The sequence below is a fragment of the Vulpes vulpes genome, chromosome 7 (assembly GCF_048418805.1).
Source record: "Vulpes vulpes isolate BD-2025 chromosome 7, VulVul3, whole genome shotgun sequence".
Lineage (NCBI taxonomy): Eukaryota > Metazoa > Chordata > Mammalia > Carnivora > Canidae > Vulpes > Vulpes vulpes.
Window position 1 is genome coordinate 111,549,155 of NC_132786.1, and position 24,034 is coordinate 111,573,188.

At 40.2% G+C, this 24,034-nt stretch overlaps 1 protein-coding gene across 1 annotated transcript in view; it reads left to right on the plus strand.

The window, feature by feature from the left end:
• Positions 1-24,034, plus strand: part of NPSR1 (neuropeptide S receptor 1) — a 145,033-nt gene that overhangs the window by 9,802 nt on the left and 111,197 nt on the right. Inside the window, exon 2 of the mRNA XM_072764713.1 lies at positions 17,598-17,730. Coding sequence (XP_072620814.1) covers positions 17,598-17,730 — 133 coding nt within the window. The remainder of the gene's footprint in view (positions 1-17,597; positions 17,731-24,034) is intronic.

Genomic DNA, 24,034 nt, shown 5'->3' on the forward strand with positions numbered 1-24,034 from the left:
TATATGTAAAAAGTTAACCCCTACCCAAACTTTATACCCTATAAAATTTAACCTCAAATGGATCAAATACCTAGGTGTAAAACCTAAAATAAAACCCCTAGAAGAAAATATAGGAGAAAATCTTTGTGATCTTGGATTAGGCAAAGATTACTTACATACAACCCTAAAAACACAATCCATATAAGAAAAATTTGATAAATTGGACTTTATTAAAATTAAGAACTTATATAATTTGAAAGGTGCCATTAAGAGATAAAAAGGCTAATTACATACTAGGAAAAAATATCCATGAATTATATACATATCTAATGGGTAGTTTTTATCCAGAACATATAAAAAATTCTCAAAGCTCAATAAGAAGAAAAAAAATCTCAATTTAAAAAGTAGCAAAAGTTTTAGGTTTAGGGGCACCTGGGTAGCTCAGTTGGTTAAAAGTTCAACTCTGAATTTGGACTCAGGTCATGATCTCAGGGTCCTGAGATAGAGCCACACATTGGGCTCCACAGTTGGGATTCTCTGTCTCCCTCTCCCTCTCCCTCTGCCCCTCCCACCCCCACTCTCGCAGTCTCTCTCTCTCAAAAAAAAAAAAATTAAAATTAATTAAAATGTAGCAACATTTTGAACCGACATACCTCCAAAGAAAATATATAGATGACAAATAAGTACATGAAAAGATGTTCAGAGTCATTAGGAAAATACAAAATGAAACCGCAATGAAATACCACCACGCACTGATTAGAAGGGCTAAAATAAAAATATACTGATTGTCAAGCACTATTAAGAACGGGAAGCAATTAGAACCATCATACGTTCCCAATGGCAAAATGATAAAGACATTTCAAAATACATTTTCCCTTTTCTTATAAAGTTAAACACATATTTATTGTACAACTCCCAAATCCTACTCCTGGCCATTTACCCAAGGGAAATAAAACATATGTCTACCCAAAAGCCTGTATGTCAATAGTTATACTGCCTTTATTTGAAAATGCCGAATAGCAGAAACAACCCAAACATCCTGCAGCTGGAGAATGGATAAACAAACTGTAACACACCCATTCAGTGGAATATTACCTAGTAATAACAAGGAATAAGCTTACAGATACACAAAACAACATGATGCATTTCAAATGCATTATGCTAAGTGAGAGGAAATCAGACTCCAAATGCTACATACTGTCATGATTTCATTTATATGATATTATTGAGAAAACAAAACTCTAAGGACAGAAAACAAATCAGTGGTTGCCATGGGTTGGGGGTAGGCAAAAGCCTGACTACAAAGGGCACAAGAGAATCTTTTTGAAGGCTGGATCTGTTCTATATTTTAATTGTAATGATAGCTACATTTGTCACAACTCACAGAACTGTAGGCTGAAAAGGTGAATTTTCCTCTGTATAAATTAAACCTTAATAAAAAAAAATTCATTATCTAGAGATTTACATTGTAAATCTAATTTTCAACAAAATGTGTCTCCCTTAAAAATCACAAATCCGGGCAGCCCGGTGGCTCAGCAGTTTAGCGCCACCTTCAGTCCAGGGCGTGATCGTGGAGACTCGGGATCGAGTCCCACATCGGGCTCCCTGCATGGAGCCTGTTTTTCCCTGTGCCTGTTTCTCCCTCTGCCTCTCTCTCTGTGTCTTTCATGAATAAATAAATAAAATCTTTTTTAAAAAATCATAAATGCAAAAAAAAATCATAAATACCCAAGTGATAGCATAATGGAAGTATAGCTGAAGCCCCAGAAGGACCTGATATAGGATAGAGATTACCCCAGAGTTCAAGATAGATGGATTACCCCAGAGTTCAGCAAATACCAATCAAAATGGTCAGCAAGATGAAAGCCCTACTTCACACAGGTGTTTGCTCTAATGTCATCTCCCCAAGAGTCTTCTTCAACTTACATGATATTATATTACATATCTATGCATTTGTTATCTAACCCATAGTGTCTAGAAATTATGCTCCATGAGGACCAGAATATCATCTTGTTTCATCACTGTGTTTCCAATGCCAACAACCATGCTAGCCCCTATTAGGCCCTGAGAGAGTCTTGAAGAGGGAATACACCATATTGTGGACTTAACTAGGCACAAATATTGACAACGAATTCAGGGCACAACTCCATGAATGTTTTTCTAGATTCCTCTTTATTCTACTTTACAAGCAGACATCAACCATTAGCCATTTAGCGTGAATCTTAAGTATATAAAGCTAGTACTGGTAAGGAATAAAGATAATGCTTCCAAATTTTGAAAAACACCAACAGATGTGAAAAGAGGCATTGGATGAGCCTAGAGAAAATGAAGGTGTGCTCAAGAACAGATGCTGAATGCCCAGAGCTGTTTAGTTGACCACATAGCTAATCCCAACTCCCTTCTCACTTCCCCAGCTAAATCCTGACTACTGTTCTCTCCCCTGCATTTAAAAGTAGCTCAATTGAGGAAACTTCATTGGAAGCCTATGAGATTTCTGATAGAAGTTTCTCCATTTCTGATAAAAGGAGAAAGATATGGGTGGCATTTTATTTTTTTTCCCTTCTGTCTGCCTTTAACTCTGACACAATGCATGGAGCTGCAGTAGCCACTTGATGACCGCAAGAGAAAACCCAAGGCAAATTAGATGAGTCAAAGACAGCAACCACCTACTTTCAGATTTATTATAGGGGGGAAAAACCCACTTTATTTGCTTTAGCCACTGTTAAGTGGCCTTTCTTTTATTTTTGAGCTGAACACTTTCCCAATGGATTTTTTTTTAATGTGCAAAACTACTTGTTTAGAGTTCTGAAGCCAAGGCCTTAAAAGTGGGCCGCAGAAAATCAAATAAACATTTCATTTTCTTTTATCCACATTTGAGTGGTACTGGGGCTGACCAGTCTCAGGTTTCTATTCCTGCTGTTAAAAAGGCACTGAATAGAGTTTTATAAACATTGATTCAGACTGGATTATGTTTCTGAAGTAAGAAAAAGTCTCTCCCCTTTCCCAAAGAAAAATAGCGTTAAATTTTTCAGAATGATTCTCCACATTTCAGATAATGACAGTACTATTCACTTGGGTAATTTTATGAAAAATGCTAAAAGCACTTTGAAAAAAATATTAGCTTAAAAAAAGACCCAAAACATTAGGTCATTTTTTTCAAAATGGCTCCATAGGATTTTCTGTCGTTCTTCATTAAGTGTAAAAGGATGTGATTCCTGACACTTTAGACAACCAAGGAAAGTGTGTGACATGGGCTCTGGACCCTGAAACCAATTCCATATTGTGCAATCCTGTACATCTTGTAGGGCTGCTCTTGGCTCCTGTGGCTCTGCTACGGGAGCCAAACAATGACTATTTCATTGCAGGATGGTGAAGGAAGGAAGGAGCAGTTCTCATGTAGGAAATGGATTTGAGGGGAGAAAAAGAGGGAGGTAGTCATGGAGGAGTTCTACTCATTAATCTCCTGTGAGGGCCCCCCAGGCAAATACTGAGTGAGCAGTGCAAGCGAGGACATCTGTCCTCCCCCATGAAGACCACCCTCCCACAATCTCTACCCACCCAGATGATTCTCTCATTGCCAAAGGTAAGTAAAGCAAAAACTTCCAGAGCTTCCTCCCCCATTTGTGTTCCATTTTTGGAAGGAAAGTTCTCCCAAGATAAAAGTAGGTGATTGGAGACGAATAAGAAGGAAGCATAACCTTGACACAAACAAGAACCAAGTTAAGCTTTCCCTCGCTCTTAAGAGCTAAGAGTGTCTTCACTGTCTGCTCTCATCCCTACCTGCCAGTCATTCAGCTTGGACCAGCGTGCTCTGTTTAAAACAAAACAAAACAAAAAATCTCGCTCTTCTCTCTCACCCTCCTACTATCTAAAAACATTTTTCCTCAACAAGCTGATTCCAAGTTTCAGCATAAAAGCCTTTCTGAGTAAAGGAATTTTTTCCCTGGGGTGTCTCTCCCTTCAGCCCCCTTAACCTTCCAAGGCTATTTGCATTTTAAAGAGGATTTTGCTTAATGTAAACAAACCCCAACTCTCCTGAGCTCCCTGGGCAGAGATAGTGGAGATCACAGAGATCGCAGGGTCTAGAGGAGTGTTGGGGTTCCTTGAAGAAGTGACAGCAAGAGGAAAGAATTTCTCCTTAATATTCCTCTTCCTTCATCTCTCAAAGGCGTTTACCCAGCTCCTCACCCAGGCCTGCAGTGTTCCAAGGCTCTGTGTCTGATCAGAGATCTCCCCACGGCACTCAGAATTCCATTCACGTACAGATATTGAGCTAAAGTCTTTGCTCAAGGACCATTATTCACAACTCATAATTTAATAAAAAAATGAAATGGAATATTGTTAGGGCCCAAATGCAAGTTTCCTTCCTTTCATCTAGTATTGTGGACTATTGCCCTTGGCAACACATAGCAATCTATGCAAATAGAAGATAGTCTTTCAACTGGGATAAATTTGCTTTTCTTTCCAATGCATTTAGTTCCTTTTGAAGATTTTTTTTTTTTTTTTTGCCTAAGTTGGGATAAAAATGCAAAAGGTATTCAAGAATACAGAAACTATCTTCCCAAAATAAAACCTGGAATAATTTATTGAATGCTAACTACCAAGCACTTTGACTTCTCCATGGATTATTTTATTTATTCTTTCATTACTCAGGTTAAACTAGGCTATGCTATGGGAACAAATAACCAGGTATTATCAAGAAGTTACAACTATAATGTTTATTTCCTGCTAGCGCTGCATGTTTATTACAGGTTAACGAGGAGCCCCTGCTTATTGTAGTCACTCAGGGATGTAGGCTGACGGAAGCTCCATCTCCACACAGGCTGCCTAAATGCCAGGACCAGAAGACAGACAGACAGAAAATGGTGAAGCCTGCCTTGGCTCTTTTTGCTTGGAACCAGAAGTGACACATGTCACTTCCCCTCACAAGTCATTGGCCAAAGTAAGCTCATGGTCAGATCTGATGAGCATGAGGGGAAATAGCAGTCTCCCTCTGGGAAAGTCAGAATGGGGAATGCAACTCCTGCAACTCTGAAACAGGCATTATTATCCTCGCTTTACAGAGACAAAAGGTGGGGCTCATAGAAGATAAATTCACACAATAGTTGATTGTCCAAAAATGTGAACCCAGCCAGATCTGGTTCAGAAGCACATGCATTCTCCACCAAAACAGAACTCACTAAAGATGTTCCACAGAACTCTAATTATGTGAGTTACTAAGCATATAAAAAAGGACTATGGTCACAAAAGTTTGAGAAAGAGCATATAGTATATTCATTGTATATAATGTATAAGCATATTTAAACTTCTGAGAAATCTTACAGTAAAGAAACCAGTTTAATTCTGCTTAATCAAAATTTCCCAAATGTATCTGACCACAGAATATTAGGACATTACCTCTAATAATATGCCATGGAGGCAAAGGTTCTTGAAGTACACCTCAGAAAATGATGCATCATGTTCTTTTCCCACAGAACATGTGGTATAATAACCTAATAGAACCACCTTTTGGGGTAGATAAGACCGAGGAAGGTAAAGTGATGTTCCCAAGGTCACACAGCCAGTAAATGATAGAGCCAGGACAGATCTATAGTCTCTGGATATCTCAGTCAAAAACATAAAATAGGAACTGGAAAGCACTAGTCAAACCTAAGGTAGCATTAATTCTTAATGCTAAGCACTACTGAAATATATAAAATATTTGAATAAATGAAAAAACATGTGGTGCTTCAAGATAGGAAGACTAAATTTTGTGAAAATGTCAATTCTCTCCAAATTACCTTATAATGTTTAAAACAATTTTAGTCAAAACTTCAATGTGATTGTTTTGTTTTGACAAAATAACTCAAAAGCTCATAAAAAAACAGGTGAGAAAAACTAAGAGATTTTAATATAAATGCTAATGAGGAAGAGGGATTTTTTCCCCTATCAACTTTTAATAAATATAAATCTGCATTAAGCAAAACATTTCAGAATTAGCACAGTAATTGACAGATCAATAATAACAAATAGTTTGCCCTGAAAATAAAATTCTTGTACATAAATGAACTTAATACTACAAAGAAACTGCAAAAATCAGTAAGAAGGAATGCATATTTTGTCAATAAAATAGAGGGTGGGCAGGTGGGTGATGATTCTTGTATCATATGAAGTTGTAAGATCAATTTCAGTTGGATTTTAGAACTAAATTTTTACAAAATATAAACAAGTATAATTATCAGACTGTTTTTGAGATAAGCAAAAATTTTCTAAGCTTAAAAATAAAAATTGAAAGGGAAACAAAACAGAAGATTATTGGCAATAAAACTAAATATGTATAATATTATAACTACTCATAATATATATATAATAGTTATATGACAAATACAACATGATTAAAGCCTTTAATATATGAGTTTCCAAGAAGAAAAAAAAAAGATGTTTCTAATGGAGAAATGGGCAAAGGAAATAAAAATAATTTTAGATTAAATGCAGAGTTAAAAGAACATATAAAAATATTGTTTGCCAGTGGTGTGAATGGTACAAACTTAACAGTGAGGCATATCAAATTGGCAAAGATTGAAGAAAAATATCATGTAAAGCATGTAACAGTTCTGTAATACTGTTAGTAAATCGGGACAATTAACCTAACTATTCTGGAGAGCAATTTGGTAATAATACATGCAAGCCCAACAGTATATCCTCACTTGGATTTAGTAATTCTGCTCGCAGGATTGAACCATAAGAATACTAAAGAAATATTCAAAGAAAGCTGAGACATGGTTTTAAGCATTAGGTTGTTTTTTTCCATAGGTATCTAACAATAGAAGAATAAAATTATGATATAATCACAGGCTGAAATAGTAAAGAATGTTATGCACCTGCAATAATCATTGCTCTTCATTCAATGCTAAAGTTGTTTTAAATCATATTAAACTGCATGCATAATATATTCCAACTTGTATAAGCTACATAGATATATACTCAGGAAATATGGAAGAAAATATAAGACAATGGGAAAGTGAGAAATCCTCTCTGGAAGGTGGGTTTTTGTCTTTGTTCTTTTTAAGCATTTTTGACCATGAACACATATTATTTTTATTACCAGAAATAATAAAATAACCCTATAAAATATACCATGCAGACTTCCAAATATATTTTGTGCATTGCATTTCCATAAAAGCAAATGAAAGGATCAATTTCTTCCTGTAGAGAAACCTTGAAGGAGGTTCTAAAAGCATCTGAAAGCAAGACACCTTTGGTGACAGCAACATATGCTAAATAGAGGGAGGAGGGGTTCCAGAGAATGTCCTGGCCCCTGAGGCTCACACATGGAAAGGTCTGGGGAGCTGCCAGTAGCTCTCTAGCAATGACTCACGTGTGGTTGAGAGGGAGCTGGTCTTTAAATAATTAAGGGTATGCACTTTCAGAGCCACAGTTGGATTCAGGAATTTTTTAGAACAGTGCTAACAATTCTCTCATTTCATGTGGTTCTCCACTCTCTGATATTGCTCTCCTTATAATTTTTTCCTACCTCAGCCCCATTTGAGATTTTGATAGTGATTTCTGAATTATGCATGCAACCTGTGAGTTTTCTCTTCCTTTGAAAAATCTACTTTTCCACTTGTGCATCATTTTTCTATCATCACTGGGATAGGCTGAATCACAAAGTGTGCTTAGACTTCCATGGTAAGTGGGGAATAGTAGGAAAGTGGCTTAGACAGAGGCAGGCCTAGAGGACCAGTCTCTAGGGAACTGGACCCCGCTGGGTGACCAAGGCTCCTGGTCCAGGGTGATATGACCAATCCCATCAAATCCAAGAGGCTCATGTGGGAGTGATGCTTGCAGCTAGGCTGGTGGTTGCATCTGTAGGCCCCAGATAGGCTTCCATGGAATGACCGATGAGAAGTGGAAACACTAATGCCCTACCCTGGGCAGGAGAGGCCTATAAGACTCAAAGAACATGTAGGAGACCCAGAAATGCAGGCAAGGGAGCCAAAAGGCAAATGGAAACTAAGGCAGACCACCAGCTGAATGAGTTGGGTGCAAACTAACAATTAGCCATGTATACTCTTCTGACAAATCACCCAACTTAGGTGCCCAGAAAAATGAAGTCACCAAGAGTTCAGGATGATCTCCCTGGAATCCTCATACTGAGCACCTCTCATACCTCTTTCTGCTACCCATTCTCATCTGTTCCATATCTTGGCTTCAGGTCTGCTCTTGCTCTTTATTTTCTGAAATCCTCCCTGTTTCTTTTAGCTACTTGATTGTGAGCCTACTACATGGACTGGAAATACAGATTGAAGGTATGAGAGTCTGTACTGCACTGGCCTCCCAGGGAGAAAGGTTCCTGAGGGATTTTCCTCCATGTAGTAATACCCCTAGAACAGAAAACAAGTTCCTAGGGGATTTTTTTTTAAGATTTTATTTATTTATTTATTTATTTATTTATTTATTTATGTTTGTTTGTTTGTTTGTTTGTTTGTTTATTTATTTATTTATTTATTTATTTATTTTTTATTTATGAGAGAGACAGACAAAGAATGTGTGCGTGCACCTGAGTAGGGGTTGGGGGCCAGAAGGGCCAAGGGAGAGACAGAAGAGAATCTCAAGCAGACTTCCTGCTGGGCCTGGAGCCCATCTTGGACTCGATTCCACCACCCTGAGACCATGACCTAGCCAAAACCAAGAGTAGGTCACTTAACTGACTGAGCCACCCAGGCACCACCCCCTCCACCCCCAGGCTTATTTTTTTAATTATGTGGATCACCGGGAAGAATAGTTTTTTGGTATTTTTATTACACAGTAATTATTTAGTTTCTACTATGTTGTATCGATTTGGACCTAATTTATCCAAATGTTAGTTTTCTATTTCAAGGGTCTAGAGCTCAAATAGCAATTTAAATGTTAATCTCGGTTCCTGGTACATAGCAGGAGCTTCATTCGTTTGTTCAACAAACATTAATTACTACCTGAACTTGCAGCCCAGTGGGTTTTCAGATGATTTTCTAATATCTGTGGTCTGATATATTATGGGAATTCAGATGGAATCCTGGAATTTAATTGCCCCGAAACTTCCAATACACCTTATTTGTGATTAATGCTAGAGGTCCTCTTGTGATCCAAGAATGAATCACAAGAAGGGATTTACATTGAAATGAATGTGGGGCACTGGTGTTTCTATCGCGGGTGGAATTCAAGGATTCACTAGTAATCAAAAAGCTGAATCAGACAGTCCCATCCAGATGCAGGCCCATGCACCACATCCTGATTGAAATGAGAATGATTAGGCAGTGGGAAATTAACTTTGCTAATTAAACATGAAATATAACCCATGGAAGTAATGATAAAACACTCCAGACCAATAAGTAACCCTTTCTGGTCAGAGTAGAAAGAGCTGATGCAGTTATTTAATATGTCCTAGAGGCTAAACTGAGAAATAAATGTTAGGCAGTAAATCACAATGAAAGGCTTAACAATGAGAAATTGGATCTGTGTCCTAAAAACCAACTATTTTAAATGGGCAAGGTCCATCCTGGGTGTTGGTCCTGAGTTAAAAGAACTCGCTACCAAGAGAAGAAAAGAAGTCTCCATCTGGAACCCTCTCCAGTTGTCCTCATTGCTTCACCTGCCTTTGCCTTACCCCTCAACCCCACCATCATTAGTAACAGAACACAACAATTCTATCTCCTTCAGATTGGGACTACCCAGGGTAGTGATTCACTGCCTAACATTTATTTCTCAGACACCACACTCTTTCCTTGGCTACTTCTACTCATTTTTTCAGACTCAGTTCACATATTTATTTCTCCAAGATAGACCTTTTGACCAACTGTGACCAGTCTTTCTGCAAGTCTGACTGCACGTCTCTTATTTGGAATTCTACAAAATCTCCACTGTAGTAGCTCACAATAATTTTTTTTTTTTACATTTATGCCTCTACCATCAGACTATGAGCTGCTTGCCTTAGCCTTCCTTCTAACCCTAAACTACATTGAACTTTAGAACTAGATTTTCAATAAATGTTGGTCCACAGCCATGCTCTCAACCTCAACAGACCCGGGCTGTGACAATACCTCCCATCACATTCACATTCTTGATTTTTTAAGCAGTAGGCCCCCTGTCAGTTTGTCCCACCAGCCCATAATAAGGCAGAGCAACCTACATCCACCCTGGTCACCTGTTAAAGTGATATGAAAAGCCATACAGAAAATTTAAAATTTGAATTAGCATCCACACTTGTATATAGCTTTATATAATTTTCTTATTTTTTGCAATAGTAATTATTTTTTCATAATAGATCATTGATTAGTAGAAATTAAGGCTCTCCTGGGTACTCCTAGATGGAATTCCTATAGTTCTAGGTAAAATAGTTTGAAAAGGTGAATGCAGATAGGTGATTTGATGACAGTAATTCAACTGTATTTGCACAGGTGTCTCCCAGGTGCTTACTGGGAGGGTGGTGAAAATGCAGGTCTTCAAAAGGGGTATCATTAGGAGGAGGCAGTTGTGGGGAAAGAAGCCAAGGTGTGCATGCTGGAGCAAGTCCAGTCTTACCTCCAAGCCTTCTAGTCAACTATTCCCTGGCAGTGTCCCTGAAGCAGCAGGTGGGGTGAGACATGGGGAGAAGTTGGGACAAACTCCGGAATGAGAGGTTCCCAACCGTGCAGAAATAGTTACTGCCCAGGGGTTTCTAGATCCTCTCAATGTATCTCATTCCCCAAGTCTAATTGAGCAGCTTCAGGAATCCAAAGCTTTGTAGTTTCTTCCTACCTGTCTCACTTTGGATTGTGTGCTCCCTGCATTGAGTGGTGATTCATCCTCAATGGAATTAGACATCTTTGGATCTTTGCTTTTGATATTTGCAGCCCACCTAAGCAAATTAATAGGGTTTTGAGCAGCCTCAGAGCCCGTGTGCTGTGAATGACAGGTGGCATATGAGTCTCAGTGACAAGAGAGCAGTTTCTTTGCCTGCTGCTCCCTGAGAACTGCGGCTGAATCATAACCTTTCTGAGACTTCATTTCCTCTCTTGGGAAGTAAGATATATTTGCTCCTTCCTGTGTTTGAGAGATTCATCTTCAACATCACAAAAATAACAATAATCACAAAATGAGCCATGAAAAATGTAAGGGGTACAGAAAGTTCTGTGATTCCTGGGACAGATGATGCAGCTGCATCTTGTGTGATATTTATGACTACAGCTGTGTGGAAGCCATACCCGGCTGCAGTGTCCAGCCATCCAAACACATTTTGAGCATTGACCTTACATTCAGTCCTGCTGGACATGGTCATGAAACTGACCCAGCCCCAGAAACCGAGCTTCAGACAAATTTTGGGTCAGAGGAAAATGAAGAACTGTTTCCCAATTGAAAATTGAAAGTAAATGAGTTACCTTCACCAATCCTGGCCCTAAATTGGGACAGAAAACCTATAGTATAGTAAGCAGGGCATGGACTTTACAGTCAAGTAAATCTATGTTCACATCCCAGCTGCATCACTTAGGAGCCAGGTATTTTAGGAGCCCCACTTCCTTATTTATAAGATTGAGGACAGTGACATCTCATTGGCCATTTGTGATGACTCCATGAGCAATATGTAAAGCATCTCAAATGATATTTGGTACATGACAATCAATCAAGAGCAAACTTATTAAGGGGCAACTGAGTGGCTCATTGGTCGAGTGTCTGCCTTGGCTTGGGTAGTGATCCCAGGATCCTGGGATCACGTCCTGCATCAAGCTCCTTGTGGGAAGCCTGCTTCTCCCTCTGCCTATGTCACTGCCTCTCTGTGTGTCTCTCATGAATAAATAAAATCTTTTAAAAAAGAACAAACCTATTAATAATAAACTTATTAAGCACCTACTATACATGACAAACTAAGTAAGTCAGGTTCTATATTAATGTGATTCACTCCAATAGTGTTAGTTCCCACACACTCTATATTGTTAAAGATACTTTAGATGCTGTTTTTTTTTGTTTTGTTTTTTGTTTTTTAATTCCAGTTTCCAAGACTCCTCTGGAAAAGAGGATCGCCATTCCTTGGATTTGTATAAATCATGTTTTTTCCCCTCCAGACAAGTCTGACATAACCAGCATTAACTAGTGTCACCCAACTAAATGTCTTGTATTTCCTGAGATAATTCCCATTTCAGATAATCCGTTCTGTGATACTTGTAAGTACCCTTTCTCTTGTCAGTAGCTGTATATCCATCCAACAGATATTTATTAAGCACTTTCTATGAGGAAGACGGAATGCCAACCTGGGGTGGTGACCTAGACTTAATACCTCCCCTCAGAGGCATCCTTTTGGCTCTGGAAGCCTATCCTATGGAGTGAAAACCCAAGTATCAGCCAGGGAATGCTGTAGTCCATCCCTTTAAGTCCCAGGTCTTCGTATGTCTGATCTGCACAGATGACGTCACTGCATGGCCTCATTGCTTTGAGGTTGAAAACCAATTAGTTGTGCCTACAACCATGTACCTGAGTTGATAACACTGTAGTCTTTAGTCAGTGAAAAATTTCAAACCCACCTATTCTGCTCAGTATTGAGCATCTGGCTGGAATTTTGCCTCACATGACCACTAGGGGGCATCTGATCCCCAACTATATTCCTGCAATAGCTTTGAGAATGGTGTTGGGACACCATCCTCAACTGGGGGAAGGCGGCCAGGGTGGAGGGCCCATTAGGCTCAGGTGATATTCCAAAAAAAGGGTAACTGAAAATAGGATGAATTCAAGCATTGTCCTGAAAAGGCTGTGAGTTATTTAAATCACTCCTCAAACCTATATGTCATGTGTGAAACGAAGGAAGGAGATAAACCAGTTTTTATTGTGTGTATACTGTGCATAGGGCACTAAGCTAGGAGTCTGTGTTTTCATCATCGTATCTATCTATTGCAAGTGTCCTAACATCTATTGCAGCAGCTTATATCTTTATCTTCATTCAATAAATGAAAAAACAGACTCAGAGAGGTCATTTAGCTCTGTATTACACACCTAGGGAGTAGCAAAGAGTCTGATCCCAAGCTAGGTTGGTTTCAAAACCTACCCACTTTTCTACAAAACGCTCACCTGATTGTGATACTCAAATGCCTCTGGGCTTGCTTCCTCAGTTCCCATTGTCATAATTTTCCAAATCCTCATATTACCCTAGGATTTGTGTGTGTTTGTGTATTTTGCAGGCATGGGTGAGAACGCTATGAATAAATGATCCTACAAGTGTTTGCATACTTACTGCCCTTGGTACTACTTGATAAAACAGAATTTAAATTTGGCCCAGTATGATTTATATACTCTACATGGAGTGCCAACACCTTATACTATAGACAATTAATGGATGTTGAATGAATTAATATACAAGTAAATGAGTGTGGCTCTTAGGAAGTCTCCAGAAAACAGGAAAGGGACGGGGAACTTCTTCCATCTGGAAATGTGCTGAAGGCTCTGAGCTAAGGTGAGATTGTCTTCAAATAGAGAACAATAAAGCAGGAGCAGGGGGCCTGATTCCACAGGACCTGCTCAGCCTGCCCTATAGACATCATCCAATCCCAAGGAGGATGGACTCTGACCTGTTTACCGAGAGCCATGGGTCTGCTAGCCCAAAGCACGGTTACTGCAAAGCTTCTAAGAAAAAGGCTCGGCCTGGCTAGCGCCGACTGTGCCAGCCCTCCTGAGGCCCGACTTCCAAGTCACTGATATATCTAACCAGGATAATTTGATTTGCAGTGTTTGTTTGTCACTCTGTGCTCCCAGCAGAGCAGATGTGAGCTCCAAGCCCACTTTGACGATATTGGCTGCCTGGGTCAGAACTGTGCCACACAAAGACAAAGCACACGGTTGTTCCGTGCCCACGGAGAGGCCAGAGGTGTCCTCCATCGCCGAGCAACTTGATTTCTGGCCACCTGAACTTCAGTGCCAGCAACATAATCACCAACGCACCGTGTGAAAAGCAAACCGTTTACCCACTCCAGTGTTTGGGTGAACATTTTCCGGCAATGAGGCTTCCTTGCACTTACCACAGGCAGTTAGTTATGTAAAGGAGAGCATGAGGAGAGAGACATTCTGGAAAAAACAAACAAACAAAAAAAAAAACTTTGACTTCTAGTTCAAATTTACTTGAGTTCAGTTGATTAAATCTCCTCTTCCAATCATCATCCAGAAGGCCTTCAGGGTATAATTTGTGTTGACAAAAAGTTGTGTCAGAAGCAGAAAATAGGAAAGCTTGGCCTCACCTGCTGCAAAATTGGGGGGAGTTTCTATGAGATCTAAAGCAGGTAGGACGTCCTGAGGGCGGGGCAGAGAGACTCCTGTACTCTCCCATGGGAGGCGAGAGTCTCCCTGGAGGAGCAGTGAGCGGAGGCCTGCCCCAGGTGGCTGAGGTGGCGCAGACTTCTGTGGGAAGCCCACCGAATGCCACAGACTCCACGAGGACACATGGCCAGCTGCTTTCATCCAACCAAGGGACGTGGGCAGCTGAGCAGAGCCGTGGGGGGTGCTGGGGAAGACAGAGTTGTCTGTGTAAGGAAAACAGCCCTGTACCCACCACCTTCCCGACACCCCACCGTCGCCCGCAGACTGGCATGCCTCCTCCTCTGTCTGCTCCCAGACTCTGCTCTCTGCCCACTCACCGTGGAGATCTGGATTTCTGATCTGGCAAAGAAACATCACAAACATCCTAACTTTTTCCCTTTCTTCTTCATCTGACGCTGAAAGAGTTCAATAGAGATCAACTCGGTACTGGACAAGTGTGGAAATAATCCTTCCCACACACACACCCCCATCACCCAGGCTGAGGAATTTTGCTGGACGTGACACACTGTTCTATAATCTGAAAAAAAAGAAATAGCTTTAAGGCATCGAAATGTTTCTCCCAGTGAAATAGATTTCCTGAAAGAAACAGGAGAAAAGTCTTGGAAAATCTCCTTATTGTATCCTCAGCAGGGCTTGACAGGACTTTGCATGCCCACACCAGCTCCTCTTAGGGGCCCCTTAATGTTTTCCTGAACAATGAACACTCCTGGGACCCCATCACTGCTCCTGATAGCGCCCCATATTAGGACCACACTGGGGACATAGGTGCCTCATCCTCCACCTGGGCCCCCACCTGTATCAGCCATCAGCATCACCATGTCACTGAGACCTTCGGCCAACAGAATGGGAGATTAGCAAGCTACTGGAAGTATCTGTCACCTGTGCCTTTCAAGGTAGCAGAGGTTGTCAACACTGCGGTCCTCCCATTCCAGTGTACACCCTCCCTCTCAGCACTGCCACAACACCACCTTGTTTCCACCATCTGCACTTTCAAGGCCCTGGCCTCTCCCCACGGCCTCAGGAACCCATCTGTAAATCTGAGATGGAGAACCTAAATATTAGTTGGATAAAGTATAGGACTCATGGAGACCCTAGCTGCCGGCCTAGGCTTCTGGACAGGATAGGACTGGAAGAGAGACCATGAGGACATGCCTCAGCCCTGGAACCTGGCAGACCAGGTCTAAATCTACCTGGCAGCACCAGGGAACCCCAGTGATGCTTGGGCAGGTTAGTGGCTTCAAGAATGGAGCTGACTCAGTCCACTCACCAGCTCCCTCTGCTCTCTCAGTCTAGAGGCTTCCCTCTATTGTCAACATATTTTGTTTCAACAAATTGAATCCATTTCTTTTAATTTAAATATTTCACTGCACTGTATAAAAGTATCACCTTTCATTTACCCATTTCTGCAAATGACTGAGAAAAGCAATATGCACAATATATACAGAGCATAGTAAATACCAAATTGCTGATCCACATACATAATACTATTTATTTGCTATGATTGTGTGTGTGTGTGTGAGTGTGTGTACATGTGCTTATAAAGTATCTGTCAAAGGATTGGAAAGATAATGTCATCAAAATAACATTTACCTTCTTGAAGAAGGTAGTTTATCAAGACACAGAGTGGTGGCAAAGGGGCTTTGAGTTTTATCTGCATCGTTAGAGTTTTGTTTTGTTTTGTTTTGTTTTTTTTAATAATTTCTGCACCCAAAGTGGGGCTTGAACTCATGACTTCAAGATCAAGAATCACATGCTCTACCAACTGAGCCAGCCAGGTACCCTTAAATTGTTATAGTTTTTAAAGAAGAGTTAATGCATCTGTGACTGCATAACTTAAAATTAATTTAATATAAGAAAAAGTGCTACTGTGATGCCTCAGATATTTAGAGAGTATAGGAAGGTTCTCCACAGAAAACACAGCCAATAGGAAGAGAGAGAGAGAGGGAGATTTATTTTAAGAAAGTTGCTCATGTGATTGTGGGACTGGCAAGTCTGAAATTCATAAAGGAGGCAGCAGGCTGGAAACTCCGGCATAATTTCTATATTTCTCAAGAATTCTTGGAGAAGACTTCCTTCTCTGGGAAAACTCAGCTTTTGCTCATAAGGCTTTCAGCTCATGAGTTGAAATATGAGTCCCACCCATATAATGGAAGGTTATCTGCTGTATATTTAAACTCAAGTGGAACATAGATATTAGTTACATCTACAGGATGCCTTTGAGAGCAACATTTTACCCTACTGTTTGTGTGAACACCAAGCAAGTGGTCACAACCTAGCCAAGTGGACACATGAAATTCTAGGTGTCTTCAGGCTCTTCCTAGCTCCACCGAGTAAGAGAAGCCCTTCAGATTCCAAATTTAGACTTATGCATTCTTACCAGCCTTCTGCCCCCACCGTTTGGGCTAATGTCTCTTGGCTTTTGATTTCAAGCTTGCCTCTGGATCCCCTTGGCCCCATGTTCTCCATCTGTGGCCTTGCTCTGCTTTGTCCCTGTGTCCAGCCTATCCCAGTACCCTGGGCCTCTGCATATGCTGGGCCATGGAGTTTAGACAGATGGAAAGCTCCATTTGAAGGAATTGTGGAAAACTTCTTACAAAGGACTTGCATTTTAAATGAGTAGCATTTCTGCTTTTTTTCCACCATTATTTACTATTTATATATTACTCAGTGAAACTTCAGTATCACTATATTATAAAATTCTGTCAAAAAAAAGAGCAGGATAATCCATAATCATACTACCCTAAAATAACCAATCTTAGCATTTTAGTATGCGTCAGTCTTTTCTCTACATGTATTAATTTTGCAGGGTTATAATCACACCCAATATACAATTTTATCATGTTTTTCCACTTACTGTTATAGTTTAAGCATTTTTAATCTTGCTGCATCATCTTCATGGTTGCCATTGTTAATAGCTACATAATAGTTCACTGAACTGAAGTGCTTTAACTATCTTTTATCTTTAAACAATTTCCAATTTATTCTTACGACAAATATCCACATCTTTGCTATTTTAGTATTCTTTTTCACACCTCAAATTCTTTCACATGGATTTAAACAATTGCTTGGCCTAGGAATATACATACTTTTTTTTTCGGTCTTTTGGCATATATTTCCAAGTAGATTTTTTTTTAAGGTTACCTCAATTTATACTGCCATCAATGTAAATAAGGACCACTGTGTCCCTGTTCTCTTGTGAGTAGAGCTTTGATGGGTGAGGATTTGAGACCAGGAGACATTTCAGCAGCAAAGCTTGAGCCTTGCATTCCATAGAATAGTCTGGTTCTCACTGGTACACTGGTTTTGTGTTGCTTTCTCTCTTACAGACCGAGCAGTTGATAACTCTGTGGGTCCTGTTTGTTTTCACCGTTGTTGGAAACTCCATGGTGCTGTTCTCTACATGGAGGAGGAAGAGGAAGTCAAGAATGACCTTCTTTGTGACTCAGCTGGCTATCACAGGTAAGTCACTTGTGCAAAATTCCTGGGCTCCTCACTTTCAATTATTTTACCACTAGAAATGGCATACTATCAAATCCAAAAGGCATCAGCAGATTTGAGAGTAATTTCTATAGGGATACAAAACCCATATTTGGAGTTTTCTTTCAGCAAGTTTAACACATCTATATATCCTTAAGATTCCATTATAAAAATAACTCACTATGTAACACACTTGAAAATACCACTGTCAGTGCCACCAAGGGGTTCTTTGGGGTTTCACCCTTCTCCACACAGCAGCCTCCATAGTTCACTAAGGTGATAGGACAATATCATACCATATTATGAGTTTAAAGAATACATCCCAGCAAATGGACCAGAATTATCTCTATTCAATAACAAAAGTGAAGTCTCAAGTACTTCTTTGCAGATTGAAGTCTGTGGACCTTGTTTTTGAAATATAAGTGATATGTAACACCACTGGTGGGCACAATATGAGGACATAAGATAATATCTGGGATCAGGATAATTTAAATGTGGATTTGGGGAATGTCCAGTACAGTTGAAGTGTGAAAGCATCACACTTAGAGGGGGAATGGTGAAACATTCTCAAGTTTAAAAATGATCTGTGAAATAAAAACTCCCACAAAGATGAGTAGAGCCCGAATCGGAAGGGGTCATGTCCAAAAGGAAAACATGGACACCTGCGTGGCTCAGTAGGTTGAGTGTCTGACACTTGATTTCAGCTCAGGTCATCATCTGAGGATCATGAGATCAAGCCCCACATCAGGCTCCTTGCTCAGCAGGGAGTCTGCTGGAGATATTCTCTCTCTCCTGCTGCCCCTCCCCCTGCTCTCACTCTCTCTCAAATAAATAAATAACCCCCCCCCCCAAAAAAAAAGAAAGGAAACAAAGAGAGGGAGTCTTATTTCTACAGGCCAAAAACGAGAGTAGACAAATGGGATTCCTGGAGGGTCCAGTCTAAGACACGCTTGGACTCCTAAGCTCTGGGAACAAGATGGCTGTGATATGAGCTTAATTTGAATCAAACCATAGGGAAAATGCAAAAAAAAAAAATTAAGTATTAAATGCTAACAAGAAGCAATGTTAGATGACCGTCAGAATGGGCTGTTTGGTACATTTCAACCTGTGCTATACCTTCAGTTGCAGTAATGACAATGGGGAGTTCTTAGAAATTTAGCCCTTAGCCACAATATAGGAAAAATATGGCACCGTAACTTACAGGAGAACCTTAGCCATATATTGTTGATAGCCTGAAATCCTCCCATCTCTTGAACAGGGCTACAGCGACCAGAATGACAACCAAAGGCACTATTGAGAAATACAGAGATAATGAGAGAAGCTTGTGTCACAAAGGTGCTGCTTATGATGGGAGAAAAAAGAAAAAAAAAACAAACTCTCAACCTTTCCTGCAAATAGGAGGCCCACTTTTCACTTCTATGACAGTAGGAATGAAGGATAATCATGATCATCCAGCAAACTCTGAGATGCAAAATCCCTGGATGATGATGTAATAACTTACTTTCATTATATTTCCTTAATTACTATGCTGTAACCCACATTCTACAGAGCTGTGTGCTCTTTTAGAGGGTAAGAATTTACAGGTGGCAAGGATATCAGCTTGCAATTTAGTGTTGCAAAAAATAATTAACAAATGAATCACTGAAATTTCACCATCTGTTGTTAAAAAGTTGTATGTTCTAGTGTAATCCATAGTTTGCTGGTTTTTTTTTTTTTAAAGATTTATTTGTTTGTGTGTGTGTGTGTGTGTGTGTGTGTGTGTATGAGAGAGAGAGAGAGAGAGAGAGAGAGAGAGAGCACAACCAGGAAGAGAAACAGAGGGAAAGGGAAAAGCAGACTCCCCATGGAGCAGGGACCCAGACATGGGCTCTATCCCAGGACCCCAAGATCATAACCTAAACTGAAGGCAGATGCTCAACCAAGTGAGCAACCCAGGGGCCTCATATTCTGCTGTATTAATCAGGCTTAATTTCTCATGAATGTTCAAGTCTGTTTTATATTCACTAATTCTTCCTGGAAAAACCCAAGGGGTCAGATCAGAAGCATTTTAAATAAAGAATTTGCAGAGAGGAAAGCTTGGCCAAGGTTCAGAAAGTTTAGGAACTGCAAAATGTAAAATAACCTAAGCTAGAAATACAATAGATGCGTATAGCAGCAAATTAAACATAACTGCAGAGAAAATTAATAAACTGGAAGACAGATTAGAAAATAATAATAAGATTGAAGCATGAGGAAACAAAAAGATGGAAAATGCAGACAGAAAATAACACACTGACCCAGGGAAAAGGATTCCCCCAAAAAAGATAAGAGAGTGGACAGAAATAATATTTAAAGTTATAATGACAGTTTTACCAAGATCCTGAAAATCATCAAACTACAGATTCATAAAGTACCATAAAGATAAACAAGATCAAAATCAATCAAACAAATATAAAGAGAACACACATGAAAATGATGAGTTTAAGTCAAGTCCTCATATTGGATTTGAATTGAAAGTATCTGTGTTTACTCAAGGTGTATCTTATGTTTAAAAAGAGTCCTTATGTTTCAAGGGTACATACCGAAGTGTTGGCAAGTATAAACTGATAATATATATTAGACTTGCCTCAAAATAATTTGGGGGCATGGTTCAGTAGGATAGAGGACAAAACCGGTTAAAAGTAAAAGGATAGTGAAGTAAAAGGATAAAAATAATAAAACAAGGAAACACAAACCAAAGACAGCTGATGAAGGCTATCTATATATGTCAGAAATTCAGATATTCACTCTGCTTCTTAAAACGTGGGTGTCTATATCTTTGTCTCAGCGCTTGCTTTAGGGGAAAAACAAAAATGAAGACAGAAGGATTCTAGCGGTAATAATGTTCTTTTTGTTGATATTGATTGTAATTACATGGGTGTGTTCCCTTTGTGATCATTCACCAAATTATATGCTTACGATTTGTGTGCTTTATGTAGTCTGTTTCAATAAAAAGATTTATTTACAAAATATGGAGCAGGACTTGCCACCTCAAATGCCTTCAGAAGCCAATGTATGAAAGAGCCCAGGGAAGGGACAGGCAAAGACGGACACCAGGGGAAGTAGAGAATGCACACTCCACCTACAGCATTCAAACTCCATTCCTGTTGAACACCATGCTGATCAAACAAGCCGCACAGGCAGGCCAGATTTGGCCTAAGGGCCACTGATTTACAACCACTGATACAGAAAATCTTAAAATCAGAATTTGAAAAGCTTGTGCTGGGAGAAAATCCTAGCCCATCTCATAGTGTGAATCCCACTTTCAATAATGAAGGGAACATTAAGCTTTTTGGATGGGGTTGGGGAGACTGAGAGCAAGGAGGGGGAGTTTATCATTTATAATGGTTTAGACAAATTGCATGTTTGTCCAAGTTTTAAAATGCATTCTCTTGCAAAAAAAAAAAAAAAAGTTCTGTTAGGACTTTCTTCTCCAGTTTCCATTATTATAATAATTTGAAAATTATAAACCATGATGTCGTCAAACCATTGAAACCCAAAAATTGGAACATTATAGGCCTCAGGAGCAATAATAATGCAAATGAATATATAAAGGAAATTTCCTAATGATTTCAAGCCCAACCCATAGAACCTGATCTACATGATTATCAGATGACCACCAAGATCTAGGAGAAAAGGGCAGCCTGGGCGGCTCAGCGGTTTAGCGCCTGCCTTCAGCCCAGGGCCTGATCCTGAAGACTCGGGATCGAGTCTCACGTTGGGCTCCCTGCATGGAACCTGTTTCTCCCTCTGCCTGTGTCTCTGCCTCTCTCTCTCTCTGAGTGTCTCTCATGAATAAATACGTAAAATCTTAAAAAAAAAAAAAAAGATCTAGGAGAAAAGTCAAGATCAGCATGTCTTCCTACCTGCTTATCGCTGAAATTCTTCCTTCGGAGGAGCATGTATCAAGCTTCTCTGTATGAGGAAAAATCACTGACAAGACACTGGGCCTATCAGGGTGATATTAAAACAGAGGCTGCTGGCTTAAACTCAGCATGAATGAGTTGTTCTCACATAAAGATGCTGCTATTCTTAGTGTGTCCCTGTGATGCCAAGACATTTGCATAAATATAGCTATCATTTTATAGGTGTTTTTCTCTTGGCATCAAGGCAGGGATTTCTTAGTCTGCTCAGTGCACTGTCGCAAAATACCACACACTAGAGGGCTTAAACAACAGACATTTGTATCCTCGGAGTTCTGGAGGCTGGGAGTGTGAGATAGGGTGCCAGCGGGATGGGGTTCTGGTGAGAGCGCTCTTCCCACCTTGCACAGGGCTGCCTTCTCACTGTCCTCACATGGAGAGAGAGAAAGCAAGCTCTCTGGTGTCTCCTAATAAAGCCGCTGATCCTGTCAGATCTGGGCCTTACCCTTATGACTTCATTTAACATTAACCACTTCCATAAAGGCTCTGTCTACACATAGAGTCACATTGGGAGTTGGGGCTTTAACGTTATGAATTTTGGTGAGACACAACATTCAGGTCATAACAGAGGGGAAAAGCTAGGTGCATCAGAGGGTTACAAGTGATTCAATATGGGCAGAACATAGCATGGATGGGGGTCCGAGATGAAAGAAATGAGGGGTAACCATAAATAGGATCTTTGGATGCCTTGCTAAGATGTTCAGTGCATCCATGAGCACGTCCTCTGTCATCCTAGCTTGGTGCAGGCCTCCACTGCGTTTGATGTGGATTGCTCCAAAAGTCCCAGCGTGTAAGAATGAGAAAACAGATACTTAAATTAACCCATGGCCAGGTTTTGTTGGTAACATGGGAACAAAGTAAAGGAAGGAAGTTAAACTTCTTGTCAAGAGGATGATGTAAATGTTGGACCACAGTGACCATGACTAAAGAAAGAGATGAAATCAGTACAGGTCAGAAAAGTAGAGAGACAGTGGAGTCAAGGAATGAGAGGTCGCCCCATAGTGTTAAGGTGGGCAGTGATAGCCCTGGAATGAAACAGCTGGAAAGAAGTGAGTGTGTGCTCGAGATCCAAGATGTCCTCAGGGGAATATTGCAGAGATGGTGTAACTCAGTGTGTCCCTTGTACTGGGGAGCCAAAGTAGAGTCACAGGGAAAGTTGTTAACCAACAAGGCCACCATAACGGAAGCTAAATTCTATTAAATGCTTACCATGTACTGGGCTCTGTGCAAAATGCTTTGTGTAGATTATTTGATTTAATCCTCACAATAGTCCCATGACTTAGCCCTGCCATAATCCCCTTTTTACAGACATGGAAATTAACGCTCAAAGAGATTCAGACCTTGCCCTAGGTCATGCAGTGAGGGGTAGACCATATATTCAAACTCAGGCAGTCTTTCTTCCAATTGTGAGCTTTTAGTCATCACAGGATGGGCCTCCCCGAGAGGCCTATGTGTGGGTGAGTGGTCCGTGGACATACTGCAACACCTCAGGATAATGGAAGGCAGATTAAATGAGGCAAAATTGAGAGCCTGGTGCCAATGTGCTTAATAAATGAGGGGGACTGACTGAGCAAGAGCATAGGAGTCCCTAGATAGGAGAATATAATCACTGCATATAAACCTCAAAGGATTTTGAAAACGTTTGCAATTCAGTTAAAAATATTTGTAGCTGACAGCTGGCTAGATTTCTAGTCTGTGTAGTGAACCCTACCATTGGGAAGGTGACAACTGCCCATGCAAGATGGGATGCCAGGAATCCTCCTGCCCCATCTCAATGCCTTGCAAACCTGTTGACAATGGCTGAAATGTCCGTCACAACATAACGATTTCTTGGAAGGCTGTGAGAGTGAAAATACTCTGAAAACATTTCTTACGCCTCACTTTGCTTGTTGCTTCTCAGTATGGAATGAAAGTCTGAGAGTTCGTAGAAAGAGAAGGGTCCTGGGGTGCAGTGGATGACAAAGAGTGGGAAGGAGCCAGTGTTACTCACCCATTTCAGACTTGTGTACTTCAAATCCTTTGGGGAACCTTGGGGGTTTACATTAAGGCAAACCAAGTGTCATGGCTCCAAAGTTTGGGAAGGGCTATAGCTGATAATTTTTTTAGTTTTTTAATTTTAATCAACATTCCGAATGAAGATATGCTCTTTTCAAAATATCTATTCTATCAGCTACTATATAAAACCCTTCTTCCAGATACATTAAAAATTTCCACAAACTCACCTCTTCAGATGAATATTTTGTTTGCCAGAGTTTTAGGTTATTCAGACTTGGGTGTGAATCTCAGCAATTGTACTTCCAAGCTCTGTACCTTTGGAAAAGTCAATTTTTCTGAATGTCAGTTTC